The sequence below is a fragment of the Atractosteus spatula genome, chromosome 12 (assembly GCF_055471065.1).
Source record: "Atractosteus spatula isolate fAtrSpa1 chromosome 12, fAtrSpa1.hap1, whole genome shotgun sequence".
Taxonomy (NCBI): domain Eukaryota; kingdom Metazoa; phylum Chordata; class Actinopteri; order Semionotiformes; family Lepisosteidae; genus Atractosteus; species Atractosteus spatula.
Window position 1 is genome coordinate 32,168,657 of NC_142717.1, and position 12,304 is coordinate 32,180,960.

The window sequence follows — 12,304 nt, forward strand, 5'->3', positions numbered from 1 at the left end:
TCTGGATCTACTCAATCACATTGAGTTCGAGTATTCTCAGGCAACCTGGCACTTTGGCTTCAAGACATAGGCAACGCAGATCGTGACATTGTAAGACGAGGGCCAGTCCAGATAACAGACATGGATTTCCCTCAAAATAATGATCCTACTACTACTTTGAGTGTCTACTGAGATTCACCAGAGACCATTATAAAATGACAATGAAAAAGGGCGAGAAAATCGCTTGGACATGGCTAGTTTATTCTTAGTCTACTGATTAAGTATTTTGTTTTTGCTGTAGAGATTTGGGGAAAAAGAGAACAGTTTGTCCAGGGAAGACTTTTGTACGTGGAAACACCTTTATCATTTCTTAAATGACCACAAAGGTTACAGAGTGCACATAACAAACATGGATAGCTGACGCCAGCTACAGGTTAGATTGATTACCTAACTACAGGCACAGCAATTGATAATATAAGGCTAGGAAATGTTGTCACATGAACAAAGATACCGGAAGTCTGTTTTGTTGCTAATTGGTTGAATGCAATCAAGTCTCCTCTCTTCTCTGGGCATTCAGAAAAACTCAAAGAATTGCATAGTGAAAACTTCCTTGAGCATGTCAAACTTATGACCAAGTTATGACCAAGTATGATCTGGTCATGAGTGAGCTTATTTGGGGAAAAAAATCCAAAATCATTGTGTATATACCACTAAAATAAAATAGAGGGAATGTGCTGAACCTTTATGCCAACTTGACTATTGCCCTGTGACTCCTCCTCCACATCTTTATTGCCTCAGTTGAAAGAGTTTTTCCCACTTAAAGCCCATAAAAATTCTTCTTAGATCAATAATGTCACAGAGGCATTGACAGGACTGGTGCAGACTTCCACTGAGAACCAAGTCTACCAATCTTTGGACATGGATAATATCATATCAACATTTTCTGTAGCTAAGGGCAGGAGGGTTCGACTTACTTACTACTTCTTCCCATATGGATTGGAAGTCCCAAACCAACAACCGAGTATGGAGACCAGTATGAAGATGCTGTCCTTCAGATGACAGGTTAAACAAAGGACCTGACTACTCACTCATTATGGGTCCTATGGCACAGATTCTGGTATGTAATGGCTGCCGCATATCACCCAGCTCAGAGCTGCCCTTTGGTGATGAATGGGAAGTGGTACAGCATATAAATTCAAGGAATTCATTATTGTAAAATGTATTTGAATGTTACAAATTGAAACAGTGTTTGGGATCAAATACATTAAGCTTTCAAAAATCCAAATAATCAAATGTCTTATATTTTCTTCACCGTGTACTTGATCACTCATATGACCTTCATATGATACTTGTCCCTAATCTGTGTATGCTCTGTTCATGGGGCAATATATGCACCTTCTTGAATATTTTGGTAGAGTAGTTATGTTTTAAAAACAGGTTTCCTCTTATTAGCCCACTATTTTTATTTTTATTCAGTACTCTCACCTAGTATCCTTTGTTAAATGGTAAGTCCAGTCTTGATCTCTTGCAGCAGGAGAAATATATCTGGTTGGCTGGCTGGTTGGCTCCCCATAGCAAAATAAACATTGGCACTGTGCTAGGAGACTCTTTATTACCTCCCTTTGTTTCACAGGATTCTGTCCTATCTAGAGCTTATGAACAGTATAAGGATCTCCAATCCTTTTTGTTCCTTACTTCTATGTCTAACTTCAGTTTAGGATCCCTTTGGTAGGAATTCATAGACAGGGATGAATGCAGTGAGGAGTAAGTGAGGGGTTTAGAGAGATGTGGATATATTGTGTTCTGTTTTTGAAATATTTAAAATTAGCAAAAAAAAAGGTTCACAAAAAAGCATAACCAGCAACCCAGCCAAGCTGTTAAAGCTAATGTCTAATGCCTCTTCCAAGAAACTGCTGGATGAAATTCTTGAATCAATTAGCCACTACCTAAATGGGCTAGTAAGCTAAATGGGACAAATGGGCTCTTCTTATTTGTCATTTGTAATAATTCCTATGTTCTTATTAAGTACAGTTTAACTAACCAGTATTTATCAATGACAAATTCTAGATGTTATGGGTATCACTATGTAATAATTTATAGTACAGCCATTAAAAATATTTAATTCCAATGATTACCCTAAATGAAGAACAGGATTTTCTTCAAAGACAACATATTTGTTCACCCATTATTATTACTGGTGTCTGTATTAATATTGAGATAATGTAGATAGTGAGCTATAAAATATTTTGAATGCCAGTTTTAGCATTGAAGGTTAGCTTTATGGGTTAGTAATCATAGTTAAATAATGAACAAGCCTCTAAATCATAAGCAGATCTTTTCCAGTCTACTTAACGATGAACAATCACTTTATCATTGCCTCTTTGAGATAGAAGACGGTCAGAAAATGAACCAATTTCCCAGGGAACCCAGAGAAAAATATTTAGGCTCTCTAAATCTATCTAAGATTTACTGCAATAAATGAAAAAGCTCTGGATATGAAATATGGACATAGATGCTAGAAAAAGTATATTTAATAGGAAAATCAATCTTTTTGCTGCTGCTGGCCCATTATTTATTTGTTCCACAAACTTTCCCAAATGTTATAGTACTTTCCATATGTGTTTAATCAGTGTAGGATTGTAGCACATGCAAAAATTGTGTCTATGACTTTAAATTATTTACTCATTTAGCCAAAATGCTTTAACTACTTAATTACCAAGTCCTTTTTGTACCATACAGTAGAAAGTATGAGCTGACCAGACTGCTGGAAATCTGGCTGTATCACGTGTTATTTACAGTTTTAGATCTAATTGTATTAAAACACAAGAAACTCACTCATTTAAAATTGTACATACAAACAATATAAATGACAATACAAACTCAAAACAGCATTTGTTAATGAAAGAAAGGTATGGTCATTCACACAGATCTAGAATACATAAAAAAGGGTAAACCTAAATTGAATTTAATCAAATAGAGTCAAGACAACTGCTGACGTAACGCAAAGTCACCTAGACCAATACCAATGGCATTATTGTAGTGACCATAATAATAACTTTGTCAAGTGTGCAGCAGGAAACAACGTGCTACAAGGAAACAAACACTACAGCAAACCTTTAATATGAAAAAAAATAATTAGCCTATTTGGTCTGGACATGATAATAAAACAAAATATGTAAGTTACTCATTACAGTAAATATAGAACCTATATAAATGTGAAAGGAAGGAAGGACACCTTATACCCTTTAACTGATTTAATGTTTAGGAGCTGCCAAACATCACAGAGTATGCTGGAACGCCACCAAGCGTATCAAATACAGCTTATGGCCCAGTTGCCGTCTGGATGGTTAGGGTAGTACTTTAATGTCTTTCTCTGATCATACAAACTGGCAAATGAATGATTTAAGGATCTATATACAGTATGAGGTAGTACCTATTTCCATGATGTAATGATTTTTCAATGCTTGATGCCTGTAGATACTGCACCAAAATGAATATACATTTATCTTTTGTTAAATATAACATTTGCATGAGAAATGATATGTAAGGAAAGTTTCTAAGTTAATAATGTCATAATTGCAATTACATTCCACCACCTGTATGTTAATTTAATACTGCTCTTAAAACATTCAACTTAGAAAAAATAGACACATTACACTACACAAAGAAATGAAACATAAACCTCTAAACATGTGCAAACCTTTGAGCTCCATAAAAGTAAATGCTGAAGAAAATAACATTTTGAGTCGTATTGACCACAGTTTTGTTGTGCCAGTTCTGCTACAGCTTGGAAACAAAACAGAAGTAAGGAAATGCATTGGCCTTTCAGCCTACACTATCAGAAATTAGTTGTGTCCCATATCTAACCACTGGATCTATGCATTTCTTAAAGGATCCCTATGCGGGTGAGTCAAGATGATTTTTCAAACAGCTTTGCAAAATATACGTTCTGTGTGCTTTTATTTGCCAGTGTTAAATTCATGTTTTTTATTCAAATAACATAAAACACTAACTTGTAATTCATTTGTGCTGAACATGGCGAATAATTATGTATTTCTGTGTTTTATGTAAAAGCAGCAGCTACAAATAAATCTTCAAGATACTTTACATCTTGTTCAATATACAACATCACTGTTAAAGATATTGTACTTTGGCCTTTTGGACTCATGTGATTGAGTTTGTGGAATGTTCTCACACTCAGCATGACCCTTCTGCACCCCCGCAACAGTATCTTTGCTAGAACTAAAGAACATGCTGTATTTAGTCATGATTGTACAGGTTATATTTCCATTAGATTAATTCAACTAAATGCACCAAAACCCCAAAATCCTTCTGCCCATGTTTTGCACTATGCACTGTGATGGTGGAAAGTTTATAGTTTCAAAAGCTAGGTTTATAGTTTCAAAAGGCAGTTTCTGAAAGTTAGACAAGAAAAATAAGATAAACCTAAGTTGGTCTAGAGGTAAGATGCATTTAGATTTGTCACCAGTATGATAACCTGTTGTCGCACTGTTTTGTCTTATTGCTTAAAAATACATTAAAGAATTTGCAAATACAGTCACGAATAAAAGCATCTTACCACCGCCAGAGTCCATGAGAGATGAGATTTAACCTCTGTTTCACTTCACCCAGAGGGTACAAACATTATGAAGTTTGTTTATAGTTGTTCCTAACAGACATCAAATTACCAAATAAAGCACTTGTGGACACAACTGTGATTAGTACATTCTTGTTACATTCCTGAATCTCTGGACATGGGGATTATCCTTAAAGCTATCCAGAATCAGTCTCAAAAGTTTCGATAAAGAAAGATAAGAAATGAGAGAATGCTGATTTAATAACAATAAAAATAAATATTAAAAAATCTGATAAAGTATTGCTTTAAAAATACAAACAGTGTAATACTTAATATTTTTGTTGTTGAAGTGATATTAGTCATAACATATTTTATTTTTTATATCATGTGACTGAGAAGCCAGCCTGTATTGCCCAGGGAACCTATTAACTGAAATAGTATCAGGCCTCCTGCTGTGTCCTTCAGGGTCCCATTCCTATGCTGTCTCAGATACTAGGCTATACAAAAATTAAGCTTTACTAAATCAATTAAACTTTCATTTAATTGTAGTTAAGCCTTGCCTTAAAACTAAGTAATATCATTTTTTAATTCATGTTGCATGTTTGATAAACTGCCAAAAGTGTATTTAAAAAATTACCTCGAAAAGATAAGCATTTTTCTTTCTATACAAACAATAATTGTTTTAATCAGAGATAAATACTGTTGTGCTGATATCTGGAATGTTTCCAAGACCCCATTGTTATACAAATGTTATCATACTGTATTAGCGATCATACAAAAGCTGACTATGTTGCTGCTACCCAAAACAATAATGTTTCCTTATACAGATCTCATTAAACCTTTTATAGTTTACCTTGCTTTGTCATCAACAAATGCATTTATAAGAAATTGATCATCCTTTATAAATATTTGCAGGGATTCACATAGTGTAGATGCACAAGTATGCAGCCAACTATAACAACTAAAGCAACCCTTGACAAGTGCTATTGTGTTTATGGGTTCTTCATGATACCATTTTGAATTTAGCTCCATAGCGTCGGTTGTGCACAAGTAATTCGTCAGGTAGTACTGGATAGAATGTGTAGTACTGGGTAATACGGGTAGTACTGCTGGAATCTGGTCTATGGTAGATTTATGAGACCTGAATGCCCTAGTGAGATGTTACTGTACTGTTCCCAGTTGTGGCATTAGGTACATATAACCAATTCAGCAGTATGAGACCCTGCCCTTAAGCAGTGAGGCAAATACCTTTGTGGTAAAGTTAAGACCAAAGAAGAGTGGCCTCTCGACTTCCTAGCAACACATTCCTAGCCTCTGCAACACGGATGCAGTCCGCTTCCCTCAGTATCCCACCCTGTGCCACCAGAACCCAACAGCAGAGATCCAGCTCACCACCAAATGGAATGGAACTCCACTGTGGGGAGTGTATCTGGTCCAGATGGTGGTGGGAATGAATGGCTGGAGTGATAGTGGAGTAACAGGAAGAAAGGTATCTGGCTGGCAGAGTCAATGTGAGGCCTGGCACTGCACATGCTGCTGGATATAAACAATGAAACAGCGTTATTCAAGGTCTTGTGTAGCACCACCTCGTTTCACTTTGGCAATGCAGAACTCCCTATCTGCCAAGAACAAAAGCTTGCAAACAGAAGGTGGTTAGAAAAAGACAATCTGACTTCTCTGTCAGATTCTGACTCTGTCTTCCACTGTCTGATCAAAAGAAGTCACCCAGCTCTGTCAGGGCAATCAAGGGGGAGATGGCTCTTGCATCCTTCTTCAGAGAGCTAAAACTAATGTACTGTATGTTGGTCACGTAACTATCACATCACTGATCCAGTCTGGAAGAAGTGTTGCAGGATGTGAAGACAATAAAAGCAACCCTGGCAGAACCCCTGATAAAGCCTTTGTTACCAAAACATGTACTGTATTAATTGTGTGCCCAATCCAGGATGCGTGGGACACAAGGATACTAGGGCTGGGCAGGTGATATAGGCACTAACATGTAGGAGATGGTGTTGGAGGTGCTTATCTGTAGAAATCAAGGCTCTGACTTTGCTTTAGTATCTCCCCATGTCACCTTTTATTACTGCACAGAGGGAAATCTATAAAACAGGGTGACTGGGATAGAGAGAGATTATTTTTTAATAACTGGCTTTGGGAGACACCAAAACTCCAGTCCATTCTGATGCCCTGCTGAGATTTGGTGCCTGGAGGGATTTGGTTAGTCTGATGACCTTAATTTCAAACAGTAATTCAACACCTACAGTGTTCTATAAATTTACAGAAATGTTATCTCATACACTTGAACTGTTGATGGACTGCCCTAGCTCATGTCACAGCGGAACCAAGAACACAGCACTGAATGCCAAAACCATCTTTTTAACCACCACGTGGAAATTGGCCTAAAACAAAACCTATTGTGAACATTTATGAGGTCTTCAGCCAGTCAGAAACCTATAGGTTTATTAATCTTCTTGCTTTTTCTTATTCAATATCCTTGATTGCATTAAAAGTCACAAGTCTAATTTCCATGGTTAACTTGTATCTTTTTCATTGTTTCCAGTCTACCTAGCAATGTGTAAATACCCATAATATGAATACAATTATTATTTGTGCCAGGAAAATTGAGATCTATTCAAAACAGACAGGTAATGGGAGAGACTCTAGAGTGCTTATGTCTGCTGAGTCCAAGTAGCTTTAAAATCTCAGTTCAGAAAAAAAATGCTACAGACTTATGGTATTTAGGTTTTTAAAATTACAAACAGAAATTAGATTTTTTATGACATTCATTTTCTTATTTCTTTTATAACTTTGTGGAGGCATTCATTAGCTCTTTAATGTGGTTTTGAAATACTACAAAAGTAGTATTTTATCTGTCTTCAGTAACAGACTACCCACTCCATCATACATTCCATATTCAGAAATGCATGCTGTCTGATTTTTCCAAGTCCATGCTCAAGAGAAATTAAAGAGACAGAGCACAGATGTTAACTGAGATTATTCAATGACTCAAATTTTGACTAAAACAAACAGCAATATAATAAAATAATAATTGTATTGCATGGCTTAGGATTTAGAGGAGGGTTCAACTATTATTTTGTATTTATTTTGCTATTTTTAGAGGTAAACATAAAATATTTAATGCATACAGTACAAACCATAACCAAGAAATGTTGCTATGCCTTGGACCCCAATTAAAATACATGAAAGAAATTTATATCTGCTTCCAAGGGTCCAATACAAAGAGTTCCACTTTTCAATAGGCAGACATGGTTTAACATACTACCTCCTTACCTGGGGGGACAGGCTTGAATATTACAGGAAACGAGTCCTGTGAAGGGTCGAGACCTGGAATTGCAGAAGGAGCTGTTCACTTGGATATGTAGATCCCTGTAACATGCTGATTTTGTGGTCATTTGACCTGCAAAGAACAACAAAAGACAACATGAAGAAAAAACATCAATGCAGGCTCCACATGGAAGAGTAGTTAATAAATATATGTCATACTAGATTATAGTTTTACCTTCAAATGAATTTCGAGCAGTTCATCTGAGCTACAAAATTTATGTTTACAATTCGACTACAGGAAAGTTCCCCAAAAGAAACATGTAAAATGGTAGAATAAATTAACAAAATAGAGTCTATTTTCTAACACATCGATCAGATGAAGCAGGAAATTTTCCTTCATGACATTATCAGCTTGCTAACCAGCTATTAGTTAATATATATATAACATATTAGGCCATCAGACCTGTGACCAAAACCAGATTGTAAGTACAGTATTTACTTCCAGTCCCTTAATCTATCATTCCTAGTTTGATCAAATATACTGTACCTTGTAAGGTACAATAATATAATGTTATAAGTTTCTCTGAATGTTAGAATAAGTCTTCTACTATCAGATTCATAAGGATAAGGATTCCTCTGCGGGTTGAGAAGAAAAAATGGGTTCAGAATATTATAGACTGATGTTTTATGCCATATTTTTGTGCTGTCTCTCTAAAACACTCCATTTATACAGTATATTATACACTCCATATTTATACAGTAGGTCAAATATTCTGGATGTGCCTAAGGTGCCTAAGCTCATGATGGAAACAGCACACTTTTCTTCATTATTTTAAAAACAATAAATACTTTATCTAAGCAAAAGTTTGGTCTACAAAGTGTAGTCTACAAGCTGGGTTGTCTGGAAGTCTATGACCTGCAGGCCAAAAGCATTCGACAAAATCAGCTTTGTTCAACATGTGCTGTTTTACCTCAGGCAACTTAAAATATTCCTAAGGAACCCTAATTATAGCCTTCTGTGTAGAAAGAAAAGGAGGTCAAAGTCTATTTTAACAGGTAACGATGGGAACTTTTGCACTTTACACTTATGAACAACAGAATACTACACTAATTACAGATCATTTCCATTTACAATTTTTTGCAACTCCCTGCCTCTTTAGGTATGACAAAGGGTTCAAAAGAGAGCACACATTCCATAAATCTTGAATTTAAGCTATAATTTCAGCCTGTTAAGTTGTAATGACATTTCAGCTTTAGTCTTATTTCTGAAGATGATCTGCAGAGTTTCTTTCAGATGAGATGTGCAGGTAGATTAAACCCACTATAGTCAATTTTCAGAGAAAAACTATTTTTTATCACTGTAATCTTTGATCAGCAGAACTACAACAGCAACTGCAAATGTATTTTCATGTTTAAGTCAAATAGGCTACCTCCTCCACAGGATACTGTGCACTGGGAACGGATGATGGCCCAGGTGTAGTTGTGTTTCGCAGCCATCTTCTTGTCAAGATCTGGTTTTCTAAGTGTGTATTCCCAGTGTACACCAGGGTTTCTACCTTGAAGGAGGATCTGGAAAAAAAGGCACTTTTTCAGATTCAGTTTTTCAATTAAAGAGGTTCTTTAAAATGTACTTTCAGCATCAATTACAGTATTTCTTTACATGATACAAAAGCTGAATTATTAATTAAATCAACCCTTGGGGATATGATACTGATACTAGATAAACCTCTGTTACACTGAAAAAGTAAAGTGACATTTTCAAACTGCCAGCAGCTTTGTAAACAAAATGATATCACTCTAACATCAGAATTTACCACCAACACATTTGCTTTTTTGCAGGTGTCACATAAATATGTTTCATTTTTGTGAAACTTAAAGAACTTGAAGGCAGTATTTCAACAACATGTTTGGGTAGCTTGTTGTACACACCCTCAACCTTTTGCTTTCCATACTCCTGTTTTAATTTTTAAATGCGTGTTAATGTAGTTTCCACTTGTGTCCTAAATACAGTGTGCTTTGTGTTTCACTGTTGATTCTGAAGATGTCCACTGCGTTGGCTGTGTCAATGCCTTTGGGAATTTTGAAAACTTGTTTCAGGTCAACTTCTTGTCTTCTCTATGCAGGATTAAAATGGTTCAGTTCCTTCAGCTTGGCAATGTAAGACTTTGTTTTAAGTTCTTTTACAGTATGTTATTAGTTTGTATGAATACATCAATTACATCATTTAATGATTTTGGCAAAATTCCAAAACATACTTAGCTTTTAATCACTATTATGTATTGCGTACAGACCTCCTGAATCTTGATCTGCTAAATATCATCAGTGATCACAATGGTGTTGGCGACATTTTTCTAGTCAGGAAAAGAATGAAACACAACACATGTCTTCAAGCATGTTTCAAGGCTATAAATCAGATACTGTATTTCGTAATTCTGAAGTGTAAGCTCACAAAAACAAGCATTCCTCCTCATGTAGACATTGGTGAGCGACGAAACAGATAATAGGTTCAAATGTTATAGCAAGAAATATTAGCCGAGTTAACCAAGTACTTGAAAGTTGATTATTTTAACTCACAATATTTAAAATACTGTAGTCTCTAGAGTATCTCTCATTACTTACTTTAATAGATTACTAAAAAACAGGATATGTGAAACAAAACATCATAGAGATTAAAAAATCTCATCTTGTTTTTTTGGGGGAACCTTTTTCATCACTAAAGTGCAATCAAAAGTATCCTGAAAAACTGACAGTTTCATATACATAAAGTTACTTACTGTTAACATCTGTATCAGATAATATGATTGCACTACAGAGGATAGAATGTAAATTACAATAAAACAGACAATGGAAATAGAATAACTTTAGTTAAATATTTCTTTGGTTGGATACTGTTGTCCTAAAATCCTCAGTTAAGAATATATTGGTTTCTACTGTGATGACAGTGCAAGTTAAAATGCTGATCACACACCATAAGCTGTGTACAATCAACAGCAGTTTGCAACGCAAGAAGAATTTAGTATTATGCAAATTTAAAAAAATCAAACAAAGAAAAAAACAGAAAATGTATTAACCTAAAGGAATAAATGAGAAAAAGGATATTCTCTACTAAATGTCCATGATCTTTTTTGCTACATTTTAAGGAAATTACAGACAACATGTAAATGTTGGTGTAACACAGATATTAAACATGCTTTGGGGGAAAAAATGTAAAAAAGCAACAATCTTCCTAAATTTTATTAGGTTGTAGCTTTAAATTTGGAGATGATGAAAGTTTGAGTTTCAATCACCTTAATTAATATCAAGAGACTTCTCAGAGAAATGAACAAAGCTCATGCAATTCAAATTTCACATAGGGCAAACTTTGTGTGTGTTAAGCAGAGGGCTGTTTTTGATAAATTCCTGATTACTGAGCTAGCTCTGCAGAGTCTCGTGTCTTTTACAAATGTTTCCATTATTATTATTTTTGGAGGTAGCCAAGTTATGTGATAAGGACTGAGTAATATTTTAATATTACACAAGCTGCATAAAAGATTACCTCGATACTAAGCAGATCTTGCTTCTACAAATGGTTACCATTAAAAGAGTGAAATGTATTACATTAGAAACTGAAGAAAATTCAAAATGATGAAGCATAAAAGGAAACGGTCACTTGACATTTTCCAGCTTTTCAATGATTTCTACTTTGGAAAACTATGATTGCATGGAGTTTGTTATTGATTATTTTTGAAAAGGAGAATCAATTTGTAGTTACATTTCTGAGATATCTAATACAACCAAACATTATGTTCTCATTTAAAGTCCTTGTTAAAAAAAAAATTAAAGGCATATTTCTGTTTTGTCTTGATTGTCAGTAAATTTTTAGATTTAAATAAAAGTTACCTCAATTACTAATGTCTCATTTGTGGGTCCTGTAGCAGTGAGGCTCTCCGGGCGATTATAGGGCCTTTTGTAATCAAACATCGTACCGGCAAATGTGTGTCTGCCAGGCCAGTCAACAGTCCAGTGTCCATTGAGGTAGTATTTCCGATTAGAGTTTCTAACTGATAGGTAGGAATTGGAGCTGTTTAACTCATGCACACGAATGCTCCGGGCACCAGCTGGAATTACTACAACACTGTAATACTCTGTTGAAGCAAGTACAGAACATTATAAAATGTTAGCAAATTCATCAGTTTATCTAATGTTCTATTTGTCATAACATAATAATATTAGATATTGCAAAGTAATTGTCAAGAAATCAGTCCTTCATTAATTTATCATTCCGAAGATGTGTGGTATTTAAAGACTGAACAGCACAGTTCAATTAGTAAAGTACTCCTTTCATTTTAAACCTAGAACTTAGCAAGATACATATTAAAACCACTGAGTAATATTGCAGGTTGCTTTTCTTGACTGACATGATACAGAGAACATTCTCCATGTAGATATTGAAAATCTGACTAAGTTGCTAAAATTAAAAAAAAT

General features: G+C 35.1%; 1 protein-coding gene across 1 annotated transcript in view; it reads right to left on the minus strand.

Moving 5' to 3' along the window:
* adamts16 (ADAM metallopeptidase with thrombospondin type 1 motif, 16) overlaps nucleotides 1-12,304 on the minus strand; it is a 72,048-nt gene that overhangs the window by 12,822 nt on the left and 46,922 nt on the right. Inside the window, exons 16-18 of the mRNA XM_088928593.1 lie at nucleotides 11,720-11,964; nucleotides 9,271-9,409; nucleotides 7,847-7,973 (exon numbers count right to left, since the gene is read on the minus strand). Of these exons, the coding sequence (XP_088784719.1) occupies nucleotides 7,847-7,973; nucleotides 9,271-9,409; nucleotides 11,720-11,964 (511 nt within the window). The remainder of the gene's footprint in view (nucleotides 1-7,846; nucleotides 7,974-9,270; nucleotides 9,410-11,719; nucleotides 11,965-12,304) is intronic.